This window comes from Salvia splendens, chromosome 1, assembly GCF_004379255.2.
Source record: "Salvia splendens isolate huo1 chromosome 1, SspV2, whole genome shotgun sequence".
Taxonomy (NCBI): Eukaryota; Viridiplantae; Streptophyta; class Magnoliopsida; order Lamiales; family Lamiaceae; genus Salvia; species Salvia splendens.
Genome location: NC_056032.1, coordinates 4,950,973 through 4,970,926, shown reverse-complemented (window position 1 = coordinate 4,970,926; position 19,954 = coordinate 4,950,973). Strand labels below are relative to the sequence as shown.

Below are 19,954 nucleotides of genomic sequence, written 5' to 3'. Positions count from 1 at the left end.
TCTTGACTTTCTATGTGTAGTTTTAAATAGATTCAGGTTAAAGAGAGAAAATTTGGCCTTGTAAAATGCAAAATAAAATCGAAATAAAGATGAATGTCACGTGAGCCCAACCAACCTATCTTTATAAATGAGTATAAAATATTTTATTTTTCCTTTCTAGTATCGGGAGAAGTAGCAAAATTGCATCCTAATTATGCAAATGCGTATTATTTAATCCATATTTTTTACAACGAATTATGCGTGTGGGTTGGTTTGTTACCATGAACTACGAAATTTTACAATATTTTAGAATTTATATAAAACAAAAATTACTACTAAAAACTAGTGCTCAACCTTTTCACTGAGTTAGGGTAGTGGAGCATGAGATTTGAACAAATTTCAATATTAAATCTTCGTATAATAATAATAATAATATGGTTTAAATGATGCTATCATATCTATAGTTTAAATGATGCTATTATTATCTATAGTCTAAAGCATTGTCAAGCTTATAGTACTAAACAACGCTTATTTAGTTACTCCCATAATTAATGAACCAAATCTGGTTTGATGATTTGAATTACTATACAGTAGTACTATTAATCAAACCCTAAATAGCATCTTTTGAGACTCTAATTACGAGGCAAGTTTTCAAAGTTCAAACTTTATTGTTTGTTGAGTTCCCTGTGTGTCTTGTTCGTTGTCTCTATCCTAATCAATGTCTTAGTGGAAATTATAATCATGATTAGTTTTTTTTAGGGAAATCATGATTAGTTAATCGATCAATTATTCTTATTTTAGATCTGGATTTTCGGCCGCTGATTCCAACACAAAAGGGCAAGAACTAAGATTTATGGTTTTGAAAATGATAAAATATAGGGATGTCAATCGGGCCGACCCGTTGGGTTCGGGCCAACCCTACTCGGGTTGCGGGTCAATCGGGTGGGGGCTAATCGGGTTGTGATTCCTTTCGGGATATAAAAGTTTAACCCTAGCCCTAAAAGCTCGAGTTTCGGGCTAGCCCAGCGAGTTGATCGGGTTGCTACCGATAATATTAACATGCGATAAATCCAATAAATAATGATTAAAACTACTAATATTCATACAATGTAAAACATTTAATTATGATATACTTGAGATATATGCTTAAACTCAATCATAAACATGATCAAATACTAATATTTGAGATATTTCGTGGAATTTAATGCATGTTTTAGAAATTTAAATATTTTTTTTAGTGAATTTAAAGTTTTAAATTTATTTATCAATTATTATATTAATAAAAATTCAATATATAATTTGTATATTTAATATAAAATTAAAAGTTATTTTTAGTTAAAATTAATCAATGAAGTGTCGAATTAGGAGTAAATAAATAGAATAATAGAAACTTTATCGGGTTTTCGGGCCAGTCCATCGGGTTTTCGGGTCTGGCTCTAACGGGTTGCGGGTTAATCGGGTTTTGATTTTATCGGGCTATAAATTTCCAACCCTAACCCTATAAATTTGGTAGACTATTCGGGCCAACCCACGGGTTACGGGCTACATTGACATCCCTAATAAAACATGATGTGATTATGAATAGGGCTGGGAAAATATACCGAAATACCGCACTTACCGTACCAAAAAAATACCGAAAATACCGAATTTTCGGTATACCGTACTTTTCGGTACGGTATCATAGCGTACCGACAGTTTTAAGTACGGTAAATGTATGCATTTTGTATATACCGTAGTATACCGCTTTATACCGCATCATACCGCAATTGCGGTATATACCGTAAATTTGCGGTATATACCGCAAATAACACAGAATACCGCAAATACGGTATATATCGGAAATCACGGTATACCGCATATTGCGGTATACCGAAATCACGGTACGAGCGGTACGGTAACGATATCTAAATTTTGGTATACCGACTTTTCGGTATACCGCAATTGCGGTATACCGATAAAAGCGGTACGGTAAAGGTATGGTTTTTTGTCATACCACACGGTACGGTACGGTATGCGGTATGACCATTTCGGCGCGGTATACCGTACCGTTCCAACCCTAATTATGAATCACAAGATTCACAACAAACATATGGTGATTTATTGTCTAATTCATATTTATTGTAAGAATATCTAGGTGTGTATATAATTCATGTATAGTCCATACAAGAATCACACAGTAAAATTTTGTAAGGTTCATGAACAAAAAAAAGAGAGAATCTATTGGCTCTTTCTTTTCCTACCATATAAATCGGCTTTTGGGAATGTTGTGAAGTTAAATCAGATAAAACCGGTCGTGTATTTTTCTTTTTCTTTTTCTTTTTCAATATTTTGGATAAAAAGGATATTTCTTACTGTTATTGTATGTACTCATACTAAATGGAATATATTTTATAAAAGATATGCAGTGGAAGATGACTTGAGATTCATAATTCGTGGAAATTTCTATATTCTATTTAAAAGTTTTAAGATAATAAATAAAAAACTTTCACATATTTGATCGACTCTGTCAAATGGGTGTACCAAAACTTTTCGTAATAGAGGAAAATTTTCAAAGATTATAAGTATGTAATGATCATAAGATAATAAAAATTTATGAGTAAAATTTGGTTGTATACATAATAATCTCAATATCATATAGACAAGTGAAGACAAATTATTCAAGTCCATGTGCCTAGCTTGGTACAGCAAAAAATCAAAATAGGTTGATTACAGTTTTACATTTTGGAGAATCTTGCACCAGAGCATCTCATCGTTCAAAACCGTGAGACAAGTCAAGATTCGGATTTAAACACCTTCACACATAAACTTAAATATGTCTTTGGCATAGTTAAATTTGATTTATGTTTATGAATCTAAATCTTGATCATTTGCATCTTAAATCTTAATCACAGTTCGTGAACTCCGAAGAATTTTAATATTTTGGAGGAATATTATGAAGAAATAAAAATTATACTAGTATTACTACAAGTCTATAAAATGGACTATGGAGTATTTACTTGTGTGTGTATTCATATGGAAAACACATTGCCACGTTGTTCCTTCACGGGCTCAAAATCCGCCTTTCAAAAATGTCATCATTCAGATCACGAGACTCTTCTAGTGATTCATTTACCAAAATAAAACCATATATATATCGATTATATAAATAAAGTTATGTTTGAACATGCACTCCCCTTTTATGTTTTCAAGAGAATGTCCAAACTCCAAAGTGAAACTACAGTGTTCATAACGAAAACCTGTGTGTGTGTGTGTGTGTGTGTGTGTGTGTGTGTGTGTGTGAGAGAGAGAGAGAGAGAGAGAGAGAGAGAGAGAGAGAGAGAGAGGGCACGTTTCAAAGCCAAGAGAAGAAACAGTGAAAGAATTTTAAAACTTAGAAAGATGGCAGTGCTAATGTCTAACCAATTCAGTGAAACTTTACATCACAAACACAATCAAAATCTACGTGAACATACATTCAAACTCATCAAACCCAAAGGTATTTAAACACAAAATAACACAGTTTGTTTGAGGGATTGTCAAACTGGCTTTGCACCTCCATTTTCTTGAGGGTTCGTTGGCGTTGAAGCTCCATTCCTCCTAGTTGTCGAAGATCCGGTGATGGTCCTGCCCATGAACTTTCCAGCTTTCGACAGACCGCTGCCAACAGCTCCAAAACCACTCCCGACAAAGCTCGCACCAGCCCCTATGCCGCTTCCCACAAGCCCTGCTCCACCAGTAATACCAGAACCAACTAGTGAGGCTGCACCGTCGAGGGCATCCATAGTGCTCCCTATCACTCCAGCTTCTTTCAGTTTCTTCCTCTCTTCTAAGATCCTCTTCTCTTCTTCCAGGGCGGCGATCTGCTCTTCCTTGGTAAATTCATGATAGAACACCTGAAATCAAGAAACCCAAACGAATGAGTCGGAAATACAAGTTTAAAACCATAATGACACCCAAACCCCCACCGTGAAAAAAAAACAGAACGAAAAGACAGTGTTGAGATCACAAAGTGGATCTTATATGACAATAATAGCATATACTCGGTAAATACCTGAACCGTTATGGTTCCTCTGTCCTTCTTGTCCTTAATTTTGAGCATATCAAGAGATGGGTACAGCCTCAGTTCCAGTTCTTTCGAGGTTTCAGCTTCCAGTTCGATCAGAGGCATCTTTGCAATGCCCAATCGCTTGTCTTGCCCAATGTCTTGATCAAACACCTATTTTTAGAAGAAATTGTTTTAAGTTTAGACATTACGCGAATATAATTAAAAACTAAAACAATCATATATATGTATGTTAAAGGGATGAGAAAGATGCTTGGTGTTTGGAAACTCATAAGCACGCTTCATAAAGTGATATGGAGGGAAACTGGGAAAGTATAAAGTAGAGAGGTTGAAAACCTCGAGAATGAGTGACTGTGTCTCCTTATCTTCTGCAATCAAATCGAATGTTTGATTCCAAGTAGGATTCAAGTTGTTATTAACAACCTTCGTCTTAACTTTAAAGAGAGGACGAATGTGTACTGTAACATAGGGATCAGATTTTCCAATCAGTTCCATGTTTTTCAGATCATTTGCCTTTACAATAGTAACTTTGAGCAGTCCCACTGGCTTAAGCTCCAATTCACTGCAAAGTATTAAAAGAATGTAAGCCACTCAAGACCACATCTATATATTCACATGGTTGTAATTGCAGAAATTAAGTCGAGCATACATAACTGCCTCACGTTATTCTCTAAATTACCAAATTACTAATCACCACATTGACACACATTAGCGTTGGCAGAACATTAATTATTGTAGAAAGAAGAACTACTTGGCTATTTAAACATCAACTTTTATTGACAGGCAAAAATATCTAACAAATTAAAACTATTTAAAATCAGGTACAGGGAATCATATTCAGAAAGTTGCTGAACTATAGTACTTAATAAAAGGATAAGTCCAAAAGGCAAAGAGAATAGATAGGTATTGGAATTACCTTGTATCCACAGGAATTCCACCAATAGGGACAACTATCCTGTGAGGCCATTGTAGCATATCCATAACAATAGTATTAACAGTGTCCTTGTACAAATAAAAAATAGCTAGTCAGTCCGAATAATATAAGCTAGATTACTTGACTAAGATCGTTAAAGTATCATATTAAAACTTACATCAATCATATCAGAAAGCCCGGGAATAGCTGTTAAACTTCCACCCACAGCCTTAAGAGTATAGTCAATTCGTGGTTTTGGCTGGATGACATGGAAAAACACAAATCACTTACACATTGATAATTACTCTTGAAAGTTTAATGTGTGCTTTGTATACCTCCGCAAGAAGCGCTACAACTACTGCAGATATGCAAGGAATTTCATCAGTTAGTTGGAAGATAGCACGAACCACCGTAAAAACTTTGAGATCCTTCAACTGCAAAAAGAAACATAATGGCAGGTATTCCTTTTCTGTACACAATACTATAATATAGATATGGCAGCAGTGAAACAGGGTAAAATATTTAGTGCACCAACCTGAATAGGAATAGAAGCAACAAGTGCAGCCTCAACAGCTAAAATAATGCTAGGATCGCCACCCCAGCGTAAGTCAATATCCATTGTGATTTGACCTTCTTTAAGACTCTGAACTCGAATCCCTGCAAGGTTTGAACTATGCACACAATGAGGTTGGATCTTACACATGCAAATTCATAGTAAGAAGCCTGAATTGATATAAACAGCAAACAATCCAAACCATTCATTATCAAGCACAACCAATAATCAATATCTGGAAAAAGGTATTCAGTGAAAATCTTAGTATTTCAGTATATGGTAGAGTGCTTATGGCATATTTTTAGGTTCGTCTGAATATAACTTTTCATCTTAAAAGTGAGGACCAAAAATTCAGCAGATGTGTTAGATATGTCTATATATATAAGCAGTTGTAAAAATTTCAGCTTAGTATAGGTTATAACTTGAGTATAACATAAGAAGCATTCACAGAAAAAAAAGAAAAAAAGGAATCTCTAAGACTCCCCAACTAAGAAGTGCTTATAAAGTTCATATTGGTACACCTTTATCATCACACTAAGTACACTAACAGAACCTATTGCATAAAGTGATACTGATAGCAATGCTCAGCAGCAATGTATGTAATGAAGCCAAATGAGAAGATAGGATATTTTATCAAAGCATTAGTGAAACTTTGGCCAACATAAGTTTCAGAAAAGGACCATAACTGCAAACACTTTGAATGAAGCCATAACAAGAATGCAAAAACTAAGTGAACAACATGCACAGATAAATAAGATGCTAGTTTTGCAACCTTCAATCTTGGGAGCCACAGTTCCAAGGGAGAGTTTGCTAAATTTCAAAGAAGAGATCCCAGGAGGACGATATTCTTCCAATAATGGTTCCACAGATTCTTTTATGACAGCCTCTGCTGCCTGAGATAGCAAACATTGAATAATTTAGCAATTTAGCAGCAACTTGACTCTAACTGGAAGCATAGAATCAGAAAGCGTACATAGTCAACCTTCATTAATCATCTTAAATATCACCGTATGGATAGTAAAACATAAAAACATGTGAACCCTAACAAATTGTTGATTAAAGAATCACAAAAAGTACAACTTAAAGTCTTAAACCAATAAATAGACAGTTCCAACATTCAATAAAAATTCCATGAATGTCCTTGTCAATTCAATATTTACACATGACCACCAGTGTACTGAACTCTTTGTGCTGCAGTCTTTCCTTCTCTGGATATGTAATTTATAAGGAATTTCTGAATGAGGGTTATATGACCATCATTTTCATTTGAAGAAACTACAGAGGAAGGTGCATATAACTATCATGTGGAAAGCATGAATCTTAGCATGTATTTATGCAAGGAAGAATTACTAATCTTCTTGACAATGTAAACTATTAGCATCTCTTGAACTACTATATAGCATGGAGATGAGGTTTTTATACTACTTAATCAAAACCAGTTCAAAATACGAACAAATATACATATATGTGGTGCCTCGGACATGTCATAAAGAGAAGCCTCAGGATTCAAGGTCAGTACTTCCTATTTCAGGTAAATAGTGATATATTTAAAGCTTCTTCTTGTCGTACTTAGAAGCAGGATGAGGCAGGTTAAAAATAAGTAAAATCAAATGAATTGCACGAGTCAAAAGCCAAAAACAGAAAGAGAGGAAGAAGCTTACATCTGCTACAAATGGCCACAACTTGTTTAGCTGTTTGTTTAGCCATTTCACCTGAAAGAAAAACGTAGCAACAAAAGGTTAACGCGATGACTTATAGGCATGAAGGAGAAGAAACAAATCACGTGTTCACATAAGCTTGTATTACAAACAGAAAATTGTAAACCTACATTGAGGAGAAAACGAAATTCCTCAAGACAATCCTAAAATTTGATTATTGCAAAAGAATTACATAGTCCTAAAGCTCTCATAGTACAAAAGGATATAGGTCAATCGAACAATGCACCTCTATTGTTCACAACATTTTTGTCCCTTAGTGCATAATCTAATGCTAAATTGGACCAGACACCTCCAAAAGGGTTGCTACAGCTGAGGTCAATAGTTTAACTGAGGCGAGGCTTCTTAGCCTCAGAAGAAAATTGAGTGGTGAAGCAAGATAAGGGGTCAAACCACTCTAAAACTCTTATTTTCTTTTCTAAACACTTTTGCTGAATACATCTATACAGAGAAGTTCTTACCATCCTGAAACAATAGATTATTTTAACAGATGACCTAGCTTTTGGAAATAGGACATGGATTGCAGAGGTCTGTCGGTTCTCTATTAGCTATTACTGAGTGGTGTGTGCACGTGTGTTGGGGGATGGTGGTGGGGAGGGGTGAGAGTGTTTTCTAACTGATAGCTTTCACTTGTTTTACCAGTCCAAGGAATACATCCACCAACACAAAGCACTCAATAAAGTAAGTCACAATCCAAGCTAATATGGAGGCAATCTCTAGAACAACTAACAAAATGCTTTTCTAGAATCACTGAATCACAAGGAAACTATATATTCATGAGGAAGTAACTAGGTTAACACTACAATGAACCCCTAGAACAATCTCCAGCAATTCAGGTGCAGGAGTTGAAGCCAGTAGTTATAACAAAGGAACATAGAAACTAACCGAAAATGAAAGACTATCTACAAGCCTGCAACCCTAACAACACAATAATGAAAGGGCATCTACACAGACGTCGATCGATTAATATCACCAATCGATATCTAAACCTAACGCATTCTTCCAGCACTTGAATCCATCTAAACGAAAATAACCTAACCTGCTCGTACACAGGAAACGATATCCACTCTGGGCAGTTCTCCCCACATATTTTCTTCATATCATCCCTGTTCAGTGAGCTTAGCAGCTTGATATCTACTGCCTGTTGACCATAGAAGAACAAAATTTTAAATTCCTCATAAATCTCAAGGAAATTCACACATCATCAAGCTAACCGACAGCAATGGAAAGAAACCCCAAGGCACGAAAGCCGAATTTCCAGCAAGATCATACAAAATCAAATCCAACTAACAACCTAAACTGATACAATCCAAGTCCGCGTAATTTCAACATCAATTCCGCTCGAGGTTTTCAACGAACTCACACACAATTTAATTGAAATATAAGAAAACAGTGAATAAAATAAACCTTAGCAACACGCTTCCTGCTCCGATGCTCCATCATGTATTTCCAGCCCGCCATCAGCGCGATCCCAAACACCATCCCCATCACCAGTCCCGATACCAGCCCCATCTTCGTCGCACTTCTTTCGCCGATAAATTGCCTAATTCCTCCCCCACCCCCCCCCCCCCCAAAAAAACGAAAAGGATGTGGAATTTTACGTTACAGGTAGTCGACCGACTACTTCAACGATTGCAACTAATATCTACTGTTTTACTGTTACTAATCTGAATATATGCAAATTACTAGAAAAACAGTAATAAATCCTCAATTATTTCAGTCAGTCGTTATCGAAAAAAGTGTGAATTGCGAAATGGGTAACATCTACAAGATAGGAATTTCTTGCTGAACAGAGCAAGCAGAGAGCGTGCTGTGCGTGTGGGGGAAACGTAAATTTTATTTAGCTTTTTTTTAAAAAGAAAGCGATAATATCTGAGGGCGTGTTTATATCGTGTAATAAAGTGAGGGTGGTTGAGACTCTTCCAAGTCAATTCTCTCCCTCGTCTTTCTCCTTTTGGATTATTTGTGCAACAAAAAAATTTATTGGTCACGATTTTTTAGTTTACTAGAATTGTCGGATTTGCATCATTAAATCTTTGTTTCGTACCTTTATATTTTAATATTTTGTGTTGTATAAATTGTGTTATTATTAGTACACGTATATAGTTGTAATTATTTATTATTGGAGTAAGTTGTTTATGTTTAATCTTTGAGTGAGTGGCACTCCTCTACGCGCAGCGCCCATAGTGCGCTCGAGTTAAATCAGTTCGACACAATTTTTTGTACTAATAATAAATTTTATTAATGAAAATACTAAACTTTTTATAGAAAACAACAGTCATTTCTGTAATTGTCATTCTGACCCAAAAAACTGGAGTATCATTTTATTCTTAAGGACGAGTATTTTTACTTATAACAATGATCACTTTTAAATGTAAGAATAATTCTTAACACAGTAACTAGTTATTATACAATATACTAACCCCGTCCCGACTAAGATGACACATTTCTTAAATGACAATAAATTTTAGGAGTTGTTGATTAATGTAGTTAATTGAAGAGAAATAGTGAATGTAAGTATTAAATCGAGAGAGAAAGAGAATTTAATACTTTGTATTTAATTAAAAAGATTGTAATTTTCCGAGTAACTTTGTCCAAGTAAAGATGAATATATATACCTTGGTATTCTTCACAAAACAAATCTCCACATGCAAAACGAATGAGATAAAAAAATACAATCTTATGGAGTATAAATTATACCTCCCACCTCCAATTCGAGCAAGAAAATGTTAGAAAAATATTATTCTTGCAGTCCTAATTAAGATATTCAGTTTGTTTTTTTAGTTTGTCTCAATTAAGATGTACTCCCTTCATCCCGCTTTAGGAGTCCCGGTTGATCAATTTCGGGCGTCCCGTTTTAAGAGTCCCGGTTGTGATAAACTAATAAAAAATGTCTTCAAAGTAAGTAAAAAAAATGTTAAAAGTGGGTCACAACATCCACTATAACATTTATTTATTACACACTCAATTAAAAGTCGGTCCCAACATCCACTACAACATTTATTTATTACACACTCAAACACTTTCTTAAAACATGTGCCCGACTCAACCGGGACTCCTAAAGCGGGACGAAGGGAGTAGTACATTTTTATTTTTGGTAGTTTTCTCTCTCCAATTATTACACCCAACCATTTTTTTCTCCTTTCAATTAAATATTCAACTTTTTTCTCACTTATTTACTCCTTCCGTCTACCAATATAAGGTCAAGTTTGATCCGGCACGAGTTTTCAGAAATATAGTAGAAAGTGGGTGGGAAAAAGGTTAGTGGAAGGTGAGTCATATTTTTTTATATTAGTTTTATAATAAAATGTGTGTGAGATAAAATTAGTAGAATGTGAGATCTATTACTACAAATGGTAAAAAAGTAAATGAGACTTTTATTGGTGGATGGATGAAAATGAAAAAAATGAGACGTTTTTTGGTGGACGGAGGAGTAATATTTACACTCACATTTTCTCTAATTAATCACATTAACCAACAACTCTTAAAATATCGTGCGGGCTAGACGTCACCACGGTTCGTGAACCGCCGGTTCACGGTTCGGAACCGGCGATTCCGGTTCAAGATTTGTTGGAACCGGAACCGGCCCGTCGAAGACCGCACGGTTCCGGTTTATGAACCGTGAACCGCCGGTTCACTTGAACCGGCCTAACCGTCGGTTGTTACCTGGTTCCGGGCCGGTTCCGGGCCGGTTCGGCGGTTCGGCGGCTTATCCGATTTTTTTTTTTTTTTTTGCATTTTGTAAATTGTAATTCAAGTTTAAAATGTAAAAAAACTTGCGTAAATAACATTAGAATGAAGCGATGTACAAATGTAATTTTATTGATACAAATTACAACTTTAAAATTACAAATTACAAGTTAAAATTTACAAATTACAACATAAAAATTAGAAATTACAACTTCAAAATTATAAATTACAAAAGACTTAAAGTCTTCATTACAATTTACAAAATTACATATTCGAAATAAAGGGGAGAAAAAAGAAATAAAGGAAAAGGACTTGAGCTCAACTTAAATTTAAACTTAAATTTAAAATTTAAGTTGAAATATAAGTTGAGATGCCTACGTATCCTCAATGCTCAATTGCATTTTGGAATCAAAGTCCACGTAGTTCTCTTACCTTGCTTACCTATTTGGCTTGATCGGAAGTATTGGCGCCTACTCTTCTTCGTCGGGGAAGTAGTCTTGGTCGGGTTGTACTACTAGTTTGTCTGAATCCGGTTCTTGGTCTCTAATTTCGGCGGAGCACCAATCATCAAGTAACATGGTGGCTTCCATGTTTTGTCCGGTGAGCCTACTTCTTCGGTCGTCCAAGACGTTGCCTCCAACACTAAAGGCGGACTCGACGGCGACAGTGGAAGCCGGAACCGAAAAGATCTCCTTGGCCATTGATGCAAGGATGGGAAAATCTTTCTCGTGTGAAGACCACCAATCTAGGACGTCGATTTGTTGGGGAACGGGACCTCCTTCTTCCTCATTGAATGAAAAGTGTGAGTCTAAATATAAATCTAACTCACTTACCGAATGTGCCGTCCTTCCTCCGCTGCTGAAGGCGTATAGGTCCGCCAATTGGGATTGGGTGTCGGGGTCATCAACTTGGAAGAAGCCAAAGTTCTGTGTTTGACGGGGGGGTCTAGGTCGAACTTGGTGGGTAGTGTTGTACTTGACTTCGTAATCGTGAAAGAGAGCCCGCAAGTCGAACTCAAAATTTCTTTGGAGGCTTGGGAGGTGGGGGAGGTTTATTTGGAATGTTTGGGCAAGGTTTATGTAGTTGTCGTCGTCGTCAGTTTGCAAAGCTCGGAAGTGTTCAAGATCAATAGAAGCTAAACTGTTGTAATAAAATTCTAAAATTTTGAAAGTACCAACTAGTTTCCACTTTGGATCCAAAACTTTGGCAAGCAAAAAAACTGTTGGGATCTCATTGAAATACTTGAGCCATTTTTCAACCATGTAATATAAAACACACATAAGCTCAAGATTGTTTGCGGAATTTTTCATTGCAGTTTTAAAACCAAGTGATATGATCATGCAATGTTCTAAAACACGAACGGATGTGCAATAATACACACCCGATAACTCCATAGTGGCACTTCGAAAATTTTTGAATAATTTAAATAAACTCAGGCTTTGTTCCCAACAAGAAGAAGTTAGATATAAATCATCAACAGGGTAAGTTCTATAAAAATCAACTAAATAGTCTATATGCTCCATTGTAGATTGCAACATGTCATATGTAGAGTTCCATCTAGTAGAAACGTCTAAAGTAAACTTTGTGTACCTTATTTTCTTCGAGTGGCAATACTTCTTCCACGCCTTGCCAATTTGAGGCTTCCAGTGGATCAAGGATACAGCTGTAGTAATAGGTTGAATATGTCTTTGCCATAAAGACAAAGCATCTTGTACACATAAGTTTAAAATATGACAAATACATCTTTGATGAAAATACTTACCACTTATCACCGGGGAGCAAGCCGCAATTAAATCGGATATACTTGCGGTGTTGGCGGTTGCGTTATCAAAACCAACCGAAAATATCTTGTTGCATAACTCATACTCATTCAAAACTTGAATAATTAAAGAAGCAATTGCTTGTGCGGTGTGTGGGGAAGGAAATTGTCTAAAACCAATCAAACGTTTATTTAAAGACCAACTATTGTCTATAAAATGACAAGAAATACCCATGTAAGAATTTCGTTGGAAAGAATCCGTCCACACATCGGAGCAAATATTAACTTTGTGCCCCAAGGTGGATAGACTCTTTGCAATTTCCATTTTTTTTTAAAATACTGCCGGTTGTTAGATCTTTGAGCAGTAGAGGGGGGAATTCTTTTTGCAGCAACATTAAAAGCTTGTTGCATAGTCATTTCATATTTTCTGTCATTAAAAAAATTGAACGGCAAATGTTTCATTGCCGCCCATCTTACCATGGTATCGATAGTATTTTTGGGATCGTATTTAAATAGTGGCGTACCTGTTTGAGACGATGAGCCGGCGGGGAAGTTGATTTGGGTTTGGGATCTAGAATGCCCAAATTCCACGGGGTGTTTTGCCTTCAAATGGCGTGTGAGAGTACCATATCCCCCACCGATTACAAATGGATAGACTTTATCGCAATAGTTGCAATAAGCTTTGAACTCGTCTGTCTCCACGGTAGTGGTCGAATCATCAGGATTAGAAATTACAACCGGGACCTTCTTGTAATGTTTGGTGAAGATGTCGAATTTCAACTTTGGAGGCATCTTCTTCTTTTGTCTCCCGGAAGGAGGAGGAGCTTCGGCCTCCTCGTCATTTTCGCCAACTTGGCCGGCGCTAGAAGGTGGGAATTGATGCGATCCATCGTCGCCTTCGTCCGATGATAGATTCACATCGTATTCGAAACGCGAAGCCGAATGTGGCTCTTCGTCGCCGAGGGTGGCAAGTAACAAGGCCGCATTTCGATCTTCTTCCTCCTACGAGAATTATACACATTAAAACATATAATACTAACATACTAAAATATACTAACATATTAAAACATATTAAAACATACTAACATATTAAAACATACTAAAACATACTAACAACTTACTAAAACATATTAAAACATATAAAACTTACTAAAACATATTAAAACATATTAAAACTTACTAAAACATATTAAAACATACTAACATATTAAAACTTACTAAAACATATTAAAACATATAAAACTTACTAAAACTTACTAAAACATATTAAAACATACTAACATATTATAACATATTAAAACATATTAAAACATACTAACATATTAAAACATACTAACATATTATAACATATTAAAACATATTAAAACATACTAACATATTAAAACTTACTAAAACATATTAAAACATATAAAACTTACTAAAACATATTAAAACATATTAAAACATATTAACATATTAAAACGTACTAAAACATATTAAAACATACTAACATATAAATCAAAGGAAGGACCACGCTGAGGCATTCCACAATAGGCCATCTTGCACAAGCATATAAGAAAAGGCGGTAGTCCGCACATAATCTTTTTCCGAGCAAGTATACCAAATGGTGCTCTCAAATTAAAGACTTATCATATAACATATTAAAACATACTAACATATAAATCAAAGGAAGGACCACGCTGAGGCATTCCACAATAGGCCATCTTGCACAAGGATATAAGAAAAGGCGGTAGTCCGCACATAATCTTTTTCCGAGCAAGTATACCAAATGGTGCTCTCAAATTAAAGACTTATCATATAACATATTAAAACATATTAAAACTTACTAACATATTAAAACTTATATCATATAACATAATAAAACATATTAAAAAACTACTAACATATTAAAACTTATTATAACATATTAACATAGTAAAACATTTAATTTAGAAGTTTAGAACTTACTTGTAATCGAAGAGCGGCTCGCCTTCCTACCTCCTCCGCAACTTGTGCTCTAGAAGGGGCACGACGACGCCGAGAGTCACTTTGATCTTGAGCAATGCCCTTGCCCCGATCACCACCACGAAGAGATGAAGACATGATATTATGGAAATTGGAAGTAGAGAATAGATAGTAGTGTTTATGTGAATATGACCATATGATAACGTGAACAAGAACAACGTGAGTAAATTATGAGCGCAAACAACGTACACAACTTGAGAGAATGAGGATGGAGAATAGAGAAATTGAGATTGAGAGAGAAATTCTTATTAACACAAGAATGGGGTGAGTAGAAATGGAAGAGGAGGGGGTATTTATAGGGGAAAATTGTGATTAAAAATTTAAAAAAAAATCAAATTTTGAAAAATAACGCCGAAACCGCCGGTTCGCCGCCGAAACCGCCGGTTTTCGGTGGAACCGGCGGTTTACGGACCGTTTGAATTTTCAAAATTTGAAAATTGCGGTGGGAAACCGCCGGTTTAGGCCCGGAACCGCCGGTTTAACCCTGAAATTGTGAAAAGGCTAGGGAGTAGGCCTGAAATTGTGTCGGAAACCGCCGAACCGCAGGTTCGGAACCGCCGGTTTCGCCGGAACCGGCGGTTCCGACCCGCCGGTTACGGTTTGCATAAAATGAGGAATCGGAACCGGCCCGGCGGTTCCGGCGGTTCCGGTGCCGGTTCGAACCGCCGGTGACGGTTCCGGTTCCGGTTCGGAACCGCCGGCGACGGTTCCGGGCCGGTTCATCCGGGCCGGTTCGGTTTGGAGACGTCTGCGGGCTAAGAAATGTGTCCTCTTAGCCAGGACGAATGGAGTATCTGCATTAAGGTAAATTTATGTTTGTCTACTTCGCCTTAAAATACAATTACTACTACCTCCATCCTATAATAAAAGTCACATTTTGTCATTTCAGTGCTTCCCATAATAAGAGTCACATCTTACTTTACCATAAATGGTATGTAGGTCCCGCATTTCACTAACTCATTTAACTCATATTCTATTAAAAAATCAATATAAATAAATGGTCTTATATTCCATAACTTTTCCAATCCACTAATTTTTTTTATATTTTTTAAAAGTTAAAACTCTTGCTCACGACAAATGTGATAATAGATGAAGTACAATTCATTAAGGAAACAATCTCTATAATTAAAAAGTGCAATTCAAAGCGTGCTTGATTATGGATACCCTAGATTGAATTATTCGGTCTTAGCATTATTTCAATATTATAGAATTGCCTGATCATGTATTAATTAAACCATACGTTTAACATATTCCAATTGCTGATGAATTTTATGATTTGATACAACGATTATGGAGATTGGACACATTTGTTCTACCTCCAACTTACAAAAAATGATTAAAAAAATTCATCTACATTAAGAAAAGTATATGATGCTGTCTCAACAAGCATATCAAAAGGATGCATGCATCATGCATCAAAATCAACCGCTTTATATTGATGCTTAGTTTTTTTCTTCACCTCCATAACTTATGGTACGAAATACGAATGGTGTTCGAAGAATTATTTTTTTATGAATTATGTTTTTCTAATTTTAAATTTGAGATATTGACAACTTAATTTTCCTACAATTTCGATTTTATAGAGAATTCGCACAACAAACTAGGTACTAGTATAATGGGGAAATGAGTTAGTGGAGTGATTTAATTAAAAATGTACAGTAGTAGTGTTTTTTTAGCAAGGGCGTAATACCACACCTCTCTTCAGTGATGGCCACAGCAATTTAAAATATTTATAGAGGTGTTTTGATAATTTTATGTTATATAGTACGAGTTACGTATAGAATTTTTAAACAAATATTATTGTTAAATTGGCTAAATTTTAGAATTCGGATTTTTAAAAAGAATTTAAACCCATGGTTAGTTTTCTTTTTTCTTTTTTTGTTATTCTTTTACTCTAAATTAATATCTGAGTTGTATTAAAAATAAATAAACTTCTCGAGGTTTATTAAATTTAATTAAGGGCAAATTGCTAAAAAAAACCTACCAAGTTTGGTCAAGTTCTAGTCAGTTCCACAACTTTAGAAAATAACCGACTATATCATAATTTTGACATTTTTCTCAATTGCCATATAATCTCTTATTTGAGAGGAATTATATATGAAGCGGCAAACAAAAAATTAAATAATAGTACTATGTAGACAAAACATTCGGCTACTTAAACATCATCGTCTAATACACTTATTCAGTCACATTTTTAATTCTTACATATGTACGCAGCATGTAAATAAATTATGACATGTAATGCCAGAATTTTTCTCATGTGACAATTAAGAAAGCCAAACTTGGAGTATTTTTTGGCAATTTGCCCTATAAGTAAATTTGAGTTCAATATACTTAAGGAAAACTTTATCGAAAATGCAGAACTGAGCCCCAACGTGAAATGTCTAGTTCCGTCACCTGGTGTCCTCTCATCCCTTGTTAGTGGTTGCGCCACTGTTCTTAGTCGTAGCCACTAGTAGGATCGACAACAAAATTGCGTATATTTCAAATCATGTTAAAATGCAATATTCGGTTACATGGCGGCAATGAGTCGTTACAAAGTTGAGTGAATTAAAATTCCAAAATAAAACATTGAATAAAAAATGTGGTAAAGCACTATAAATGGTGGTCGATGTGACGTCGTTTTTGAGTGGCTGAAAATGTGGAAGGATGTGCGTGCGATGGTGAGCGTGGAGCTGAGCTTGTCTGTCGTCAACATACTGCTCAAGAAGGCCATGAACGGAGGCCTGGGCTACGTCATCATCGTCCTGCCACCGTCTTCTTGATCCCCTTCGCCTTCTTCCTCGAAAGGGTAGAGGTGCATTGAAGTGTACTTGATACGTGAATGAGAGACTGGCCTCTGTTTCACGTGTGAAGAATTATGTGCTTCAATTTCGGTGATTAATGTTGCAGGAGTAGCTGGACCAAGCTGACTGCGAGTCAAATATTTATCTGCGCTTTGTTAGGGTAATTAAGATGATTTAGGGAATTTTTTTGCAATTTATTTATTATATAGTATATGGACTATTTAAGTTCTTTTAAATTGAATCAAATAATTTATGGAAATGTAGGTTGACACTCACTCAATATCTCTTCTTGGTGGGGCTTGATTACACATCAGCAACATTCACTTGTGCTTTCATTAACTTAGTTCCAGTTCTCACATTCCTCCTCGCATTGTAAAACCCTCTCGGCTTCATTCAAATGATCGGCGATACTAATTTAAGGAAGCGTACTTGTATTCATGTCATCGATGAATACGTACATCGTCTTCCAAGTGATAACATTAGGGAGAATTGTTTTGTTTCTTGTTTGACCTTGCATTTATATTTGCTTAGAGGAGTAGATCACTTAATTATACAGTCATGTTTAGACAATTATTGGACTGTATTATAATGTTCCAATAGGAAGGAAAGAAATTGCACAAATTGTTGAGGGGGGCTGGAGCTCCCCCTACACCGCCTCTGACATCGTGTTCTTTTTTCAATGTCGTGCATAAAGAGAAGTGGCAAGGCTAAGGTGGTGGGAACGGTGGTCTGCATCATGGGAGACTTGTTGCTCTCGCTCTACTCATCATCAGCCCCCCAACATGGTGTGGTGGGCCAGGTTGATCCCCTGGTTGTTAGGGCAAAGAAGTTCGGCCTGGGAGCAGCGTTTCTTGGTGTGGGAAGTGTGGCTTGGTCGTTGTGGTTCCTTATGCAGTCGAGGATCGGGCAGTACTTCCCACATCGTTACTCAAGCACGTTGATCATGTCGTTGTTCAGCTCGTTCCAGTCCGCGTTGCTGTGCTTGGTCACGGAGAGGGATTTTTCCAAGTGGATTGTTCGAGGGGGGCTCGACATTCTAAGTGTTTTGTTTAGTGTGAGTGTTGATCATATTGAGTTTGGTATTTATGTGGATTCAATTAATTTTTATTCACTTTGGTATATTGTGTTGTTGCGTTAGGGAATTGTGGGATCAGGGCTATGTTATGTGGTGATGTCTTGGTGTGTGAAGCGACGTGGCCCGGTTTTTTACCGCTGCGTTTAGCCCTTTGATTCAGGTTTTTGGTGCTCCGTGAAGAGATTTATCATTATTTACTTCATTGAGCAGATTTGTCAGATTTTACGTGAAATATTAGTAGTTCTGGACATATTGTTATATGATATGTGTTCAAGCAATTACAATTGCATCGAGAGAGAGAAAAATAAGAAATTGTGATTGGCTAGACACGTAGCGAGAGAAAATTAAGGAATTGTGGATTCGTCGTTCATTGTTGAATGGTGTTTTTCATGCATGTAGAGTGATAGAGCTAGAAATTTCACTCAACATTTCTTATTGCATGTTGACTTACTTAACTAATTTGATTTTCTAGTATTGTATAATTTAATTGATCAAATTGTGCAATGATTTGAACAGCGTTTTGGGATCGATTGTGGTAGTAGTGGGAATGTATGTTTTGCTGTGGGGCAACCAATTTCACCTTATTGCTATCACTGATGTTCTTGATATCGAAAACACGCTCCACAGTATTTAACCAATCAATGAAGTCATCAGGAAGAGCCTTACCCTCAAATTCTGGAATCTCAATCCGCATACCGATATCACGCGCTGGGTCAGCCCCATAGTACCCGTTCTCGCGCTCCCCGGCACGAGCAAAAGGATTATCGCCGTCATCATCGTCATGATTGGAAAGATCTGAATCCGAATTTGCCCCGGTTGAGGTCTCCAGTTGCGCTAGTCGTCGCTGGAGGTCTCGAACCTGCTGTCTCAGATCGTCGTTCTCGACGTCACGCAGATCACGCTGCCGTGCAGCTTCTTCGTGTGGAGGATCCCCACGTCCTCCACCACGACCGCCACCACGACCACCGCCACGTCCACCGCCACGTCTACGTTCAGCCATTGATAATCAACCTGGATCGTGATACCAAATGATGCAGAAAACGTATGGAGAAGAGAAAGACTGAACGGATAAATATTCCAAGAAACCCTAGTTTCTTTGAAAAATCGAAAATAATGTTAAAACTCAAAAACTCTGCGCTCAAAACAAAGTCTACGCTATTTATAAGCGTTTAAAAAAACCTAGAAACTCGAAAGGAAATAAAACGTAAACTAGGAAATTAAAATCAAACCCTAAAAAACAGTAAATTGCCAATTTGACCCCCTAAACGACGTCAGATGGCCAAAAAACATCGTCCATCATCGCGACATCGTCGCGATGAGTTCGATTTCTAAGCCCGATTCGCAAGCACCGTGCGAATTTCAAGTCATTCTGACACCGGACGTTTTCGGCCCTTTTCTTGTTAGAACTGCATCAGATGTTCAAGAAGCTCTTCCTAAG

The 19,954-nt window shown here is 36.5% G+C and overlaps 1 protein-coding gene and 1 pseudogene across 1 annotated transcript; one reads left to right on the top strand and one right to left on the bottom strand.

Moving 5' to 3' along the window:
- Window positions 1-3,322: 3,322 nt before the first annotated feature.
- Window positions 3,323-9,043, bottom strand: LOC121809440 (calcium-dependent lipid-binding protein-like). The gene is made up of 11 exons (XM_042210074.1): window positions 8,610-9,043; window positions 8,242-8,343; window positions 7,149-7,199; window positions 6,260-6,380; window positions 5,470-5,591; window positions 5,270-5,368; window positions 5,113-5,193; window positions 4,938-5,023; window positions 4,358-4,583; window positions 4,010-4,174; window positions 3,323-3,851 (listed from the first exon to the last, which is right to left on the bottom strand). The coding sequence occupies exons 1-11, from the start codon at window positions 8,712-8,714 to the stop codon at window positions 3,495-3,497; spliced, it is 1,515 nt and encodes a 504-aa protein (XP_042066008.1). The 5' UTR covers window positions 8,715-9,043; the 3' UTR covers window positions 3,323-3,494.
- An 8,128-nt stretch (window positions 9,044-17,171) lies between these two features.
- On the top strand, window positions 17,172-19,548 carry LOC121757783 (annotated as a pseudogene).
- The last annotated feature ends 406 nt before the right edge of the window (window positions 19,549-19,954 follow it).

Bases quoted from the DNA above. Each gene is read 5' to 3' on its own strand.
- LOC121809440 (XM_042210074.1), bottom strand. From the start codon at position 8,714: ATGGGGCTGGTATCGGGACTGGTGATGGGGATGGTGTTTGGGATCGCG. The intron at 6,381-7,148 runs GTAAGCTTCTTC...TTGCTATCTCAG, and splicing joins TGTGGCCATTTGTAGCAGAT to GCAGCAGAGGCTGTCATAAA. The intron at 5,369-5,469 runs GTTGGTGCACTA...TTCTTTTTGCAG, and splicing joins TTGCTTCTATTCCTATTCAG to TTGAAGGATCTCAAAGTTTT.